A 5401-nucleotide genomic window follows, 5' to 3' on the forward strand; every position below is an offset into this window, starting at 1 on the left:
CACTGCACTCCAGTCTGGGCGACAGAGTGAGACTCTAACTCAAAAAAAAAAAAAAAATTTACACAACAGAACTTGTTGACATACTTTATAAAATGGTATCAGGATAAACAACTTACTTCTTGTGTGATTGGTGGCCTGAACTGTTTGTGTAGCTCAATAATTATTCTTAGACAAATAAGAACATTTTCTTCATTTTCCGTCTAAAAAAAGCATTAAAAAAAGTTACACACATCTGAGGATTTATCTTAAAGATTAAAGACTAAATTTCTAAGCATTTTCTGCATATATACCCTCCATCAACCAACTTATATTTGATTTATTCAAAGTTCATAAGCTTCCCAGACTTTTGTGAACCATCTGCAGGGCATCCCACCAACAACCTCTGTGAAGACAACACTGACAGATGGATTAACTGGCCTTTATAGGATTCACATCATGGCCCAAATGGCACTTTTCATTGTCTCAGATATTGCTACAAGACCCAGGAAAGAACAATTGAGCATGCACCATGGACTGGACCACCTTACAAGTACTCTTGTGAGATGGAGGTGCCTCCACATTTGACCTACGAGGAAGCAAAGCCTCAGAGGTCAGGCTTGACATGACAAGCTACTTGGTTAACATGACACAGCTACTAAGTGGCAGAGCCAACACCTAATCCAACTCTCCCCCTCCAAAGATTGTCTTTCCACGGGGCCCAAAAACACAACAAAATTCTAAACACATCAGGACTAAGGAAAGAAAATAATTTTAGAGATTAATTTAATGAGTAACAAATGGATTCACCCCAAGAATTCAAGAAACTCTTTATGGCATGTGTAAGTGTGAAGTACTGCACTTGAGACACACACAACAGAAAGCACAATGCAAATGAACCCCACACTCGGAGTTTGTCAATCACCGCCCACCTCACTGTCCACAAATTTTTCAAAGGTTTCCACTATATCTAGCCAATTTCCCACTATATCTAGTCAATTTCCCAGTGACTCAAAAAAATGATCTTCTTAGTAATCTTAGTTGAAGAAATGGGGGAAAAGGTACATAAGAAAAATTTTATTCATGTGAATCAGAACTTTAGTGAAAGAGAAAGAATTGTATAATACTAGACTTCACCATAAGACAATCATAAAGTTTTGACTACGGCAATACAACAAGAATTGATTCTCAAAGGTTACCTCTAAAAAGCGAAACATCACAGACAAAACATTTTTTGTATGAGGACGAAGATGTTCATTGGTTGGTATTCTATGAATTATTTCAAGTACTAGTTTCCGCAGTTGCTGACAAGGAAAAATAAAAAAAATGTAAGGATAAAAATACTTCCAAGAGTTCCAAATTAATTCTCTCACATTCTACAAGTGTCACACAGCTGTCTGCACCCAGCACCAGGAACCACTATACTACAAAATGGACATAATTTTAGAAACAGTCCTGTAAACGACTTACATAGAATCCAAAGTATGTACTGCTATAGCCAATATTTCTACAACTGTGTACTAAGTCACAACTAAGACAGTTTCTCCTCTTTCACAGCTTGTCAGTAATTCCAACAGAAGGACACTTGTGAGCAAATATGAAGTGGATTTAAGATAAAAGAGCAAGACACAAACTAAACTTAGTTTGGGATCTCTCCCCATAACCTTGGCTCCCATAATGCTATCACCAATTACATCATAAGCTGTACTAAGTTTTTGTGATGCTAGCTATGGGGTTGACAACGAAAAGACAGACCACATTTATAAGGTCTTGAACTGGTACAATATAAAAATGCTTTATTAACCAATAAGCTTTTTTTATTTTTTTTTGAGTTGGAGTCTCACTCTGTTGCCCAGACTGGAGTACAGTGGCCACTCCCAGCCACCGCAGCCTTGACCTGCTGGGCTCAGGCGATCCTTCCGCCTCAGCCTTCCAAGTAGCTGGAACTACTGGCACGCGCTACCACACCCGGCTAATTTTTTATTTATTTATTGTAGCGATGAGGTCTTGTCAAGTTGCCCGGGCGGGTCTTGAACCCGCAGGCTCAGGCAATCCACTCACCTCGGCCTCCCAAAGCACTGGGATTACAGGCTGAGCCACCAAGCCCGGCAACCAATAAGCTTTCACTAGTATTATGGCAATGCTTTTTTTTTTTAATCGGAGTCTCACTCTGCTGCCCAGGCTGGAGTGCAGTGGCATGCTCACGGCCACCGCAGCCTTGACCTGCTGGGCTCACACGATTCTTCCACCTCAGCCTTCCAAGTAGCTGGAACCACAGACATGTGCCGCCATGCCTGGCTAATTTTTTGATTTATTGTAGAATGAGATCTCGCCAAGTTGCCCAGGCTGGTTTCGAACCCATAAGCTCAGGCAATCCTCTCATCTCCGCCTCCCAAAGCGCTGGGATTATAGGCATGAGCCACTGCACCTGGTCAGCAATGCTTTCTAAAAGTTATTTTTAAGAAATAATTGGGCCAGACGCGGGGTCTTGTGCCTGGAATCCCAGCACTTTGGAAGGCCAAGGCGAAGGATGGCTTGAGACCAGAAATTTGAGACTAGCCTGAGAAACATAGTGAGAACTCCATCAATCTCTACAAAAAATTTAAAAATTAGCAAGGCTTGGTAGCATGTACCTGTAAGTTCCAGCTACTCAGGAGGCTGAGTGGGGAGATCACTTGGGCCTGGGAATACAAGGCTAAAGTGAGCTATGATCATGCCACTGCATAGGCAACAGAGCAAGATCCTGTTTCTAAATACATATACATATATATATATATTTTTTAAATTGGTCACAAGTTCCAAGAACTAAAATTTAGTAAGATTAGAGTTAGGTTGGGCTCGGTGGCTCAGCCTGTGATCCCAGCACTTTGGGAGGCCGAGGCGAGTGGATTGCCTGAGCCTGCGGGTTCGAGACCAGCCCGGGCAATTTGGCGAGACCTCATCTCTACAATAAATCAAAAAATTAGCTTGGTATGGTGGCGTGTACCTGTAGTTCCTGTCACTTGGAAGGTTGAGGAGGAAGGATCACCAGAGCCCAGCAGGTCGACCCTGGGGTGGCCCTGAGCGTGCCACTGCACTCCAGCCTGGGCAAAAGAGTGAGACGCCAACTCAAAAAAAAAAAAAGTGCCTCGGCCTCCCCAAGTGCTGGGATTAAAGGCTCAGCCACCATTTTTAACTAGAACCGTAAGTTTTCTGAGTTGCTTTAATTCACAAATGCTCACAATTCTACAGCATGACGTACTTTTTTCTCACTGCTATTTCTGAACAGATTACCTGGGCTGGTTTTTCCTGAAGAAACTGAACTTCCCCATCTTGAAGAAATGTAAGAAATCGAGGGATAATATGTTCCAGGAATGTAGAATACTGAGGAGATGACGTTACATTCTAATTGTGCAAAAATAAAAGAAAACCTCGTTAAGTTATGTGTAAATATTTCCATTTCAAATTCACATATTATAAAAACCACAAAGAAATAGAAAACATTTTAATAGAGCCAACAGTAATTTTTAATATTTATATCGTTAGTGATAACAAAGTTTTTTGTTTTGTTTTTTTTTAGTTGTTGGAGTCCCACTCTGTGACATGTTCATGGCTACTGCAACCTTGATCTGCTGGGCTTAGGCAATTCTTCTGCCTCAGCCTTCCAAGTAACTGGAACTACAAGCACATGCCACCATGCTCGGCTAATTTTTGTATTTATTGTAGAGACGTGGTCTCGCCAAGTTGCCCAGGCTGGTCACAAACCCTTGGGTTCAGACTATTCTCTCTCCTCCACCTCCCAAAGTGCTGGGATTACAGAGGTGAGCCATCATGCCTGGCTGATAACAAAGTCTTAAATAAGGTAGAATGATTGTTGCTTATAAAATCCAATTCAGAAGAACTAAATGCTAAGATTTACTGTTAAAATTAGAAATACCAACGCTTTGGAAAATGTTGAACTTGGAGCACATTCTAGGTTAGTTCTATCATGATCCAAGTATAAGAAGTCATTTAGGCCAGGCGTGGTGGTTCAAGCCTGTAATTCCAGCACTTCGGGAGGATGAGGTGAGAGGACTGCCTGAGCTTATGGGTTTGAGACCAGCCTGGGCAACTTGGTGAGACCTCAACTCTAAAATAAATCAACAAATAAGCTGGGCATGATAGTGCGTGCCTGTAGTTCCAGTTACTTGGAAGGCTGAGGCGGAAGGCTTGCCTGAGCCCAGCAGGTCGAGGCTGCAGTGGCCTTGAGTGTGCTTGCACTCCAACCTGGGCAACAGAGTGAGACTCCAATTTTAAAAAAAAAAAAAAAAAAGGAGTCATTTAGCTTCTAGGTTTCAGTTTCTTCATCTGAAAAATGAATGAAAAGCCCAAACAAACTGACTCATTTTTCTAATCTAAAAACTCTACTTACTGATCAGATCCATAACAATTACACTATAATCTAATCTAATCCATTATTTATCTCAGCACTGATTTTAAAAGGAGATTACGAAAGCAAACTGCAGTCTGGTCAAATGGTCATTACTACAGTTTCTGGGTCCCACTTAGTATAAACCATGGACAGCTACTCAACCTCTCTAGAGAAGACATTATTTCCTGCCTTCCTTACAGGACTATTATGAAGATTATACAAGTTAATATATGTAAAGTTTTGACACCGCCTGTGGTAAATACTCAGTAAGTGTTATCTGTTATAATTTACAGAGCATTTATATGCCAAATACCATCCTATGTGTATTTTATTCTTCTTACCTGTTACCACAAACGTAAGTATTAGCTCCATTTCACACATTTGAAAAAGAGGCTCAAAAAGGTGACAAAGTTTTGGAGGTGGATTCAAATCAAGAGTCTCTAGCACCCCAAGCCCTTTTTCTCTTTTAATGCTTCACTTACTCATTCAATAAATGTTTATTGAGCTCCTATCATGTACAAAAGGGGATAAAATGATGAACAAAATAGGTAAGAGCCATGCCTTAAGGCATAAATTCCTCTAGGAGAGGTACCAGCAACTAGGGGAATACATAACAATTGGACATAATTTTCTAGATGGAACCAAGGGCAGAGGACGCTTTCCTGAAGAAATAATATTTACACTAAATATGTAATATGTTACCCATGAGAAAGTGAAAAAGAAGTTTCTAAGAAAAGCATATGCAAAGGTACAAAGTCAAAAGAAATACATGAAAATAAAAGGCATTTAAAAAAAAGTTCAGTATGGTCGGGCTTGGTGGCTCAGCCTGTAATCTCCTGCTTTGGGAGACCAAGGTGAGTGAACTGCTTGAGCCTGAGGGTTCGAGACCCGTCTGGGCAACTTGGCGGAACCTCATCCCTACATTAAATTAAAAAAAAAATTAGTGGGCATGGTGGTGCATGCCTGTAGTTCCAGCTACTTGGAAGGCTGAGGCGGAAGGATCACCAGAGCCCAACAGGTCGAGGCTGCAGTGGC

The 5401-nt window shown here is 41.1% G+C and overlaps 1 protein-coding gene across 3 annotated transcripts in view; it reads right to left on the reverse strand.

Annotated features, from left to right (window-relative positions):
* TRRAP (transformation/transcription domain associated protein) overlaps positions 1-5401 on the reverse strand; it is a 147276-nt gene that overhangs the window by 135003 nt on the left and 6872 nt on the right. For all 3 annotated transcript variants that reach the window (XM_021706379.1, XM_021706378.1, XM_008072896.2), the window contains exons 3-5: positions 3250-3360; positions 1176-1280; positions 117-200 (exon numbers count right to left, since the gene is read on the reverse strand). In XM_021706379.1, the coding sequence (XP_021562054.1) occupies positions 117-200; positions 1176-1280; positions 3250-3360 (300 nt within the window). The remainder of the gene's footprint in view (positions 1-116; positions 201-1175; positions 1281-3249; positions 3361-5401) is intronic.

The sequence above is a fragment of the Carlito syrichta genome, unplaced genomic scaffold, assembly GCF_000164805.1.
Source record: "Carlito syrichta isolate Samal-C Ts95f unplaced genomic scaffold, Tarsius_syrichta-2.0.1 Scaffold315497, whole genome shotgun sequence".
NCBI classification, from domain to species: domain Eukaryota; kingdom Metazoa; phylum Chordata; class Mammalia; order Primates; family Tarsiidae; genus Carlito; species Carlito syrichta.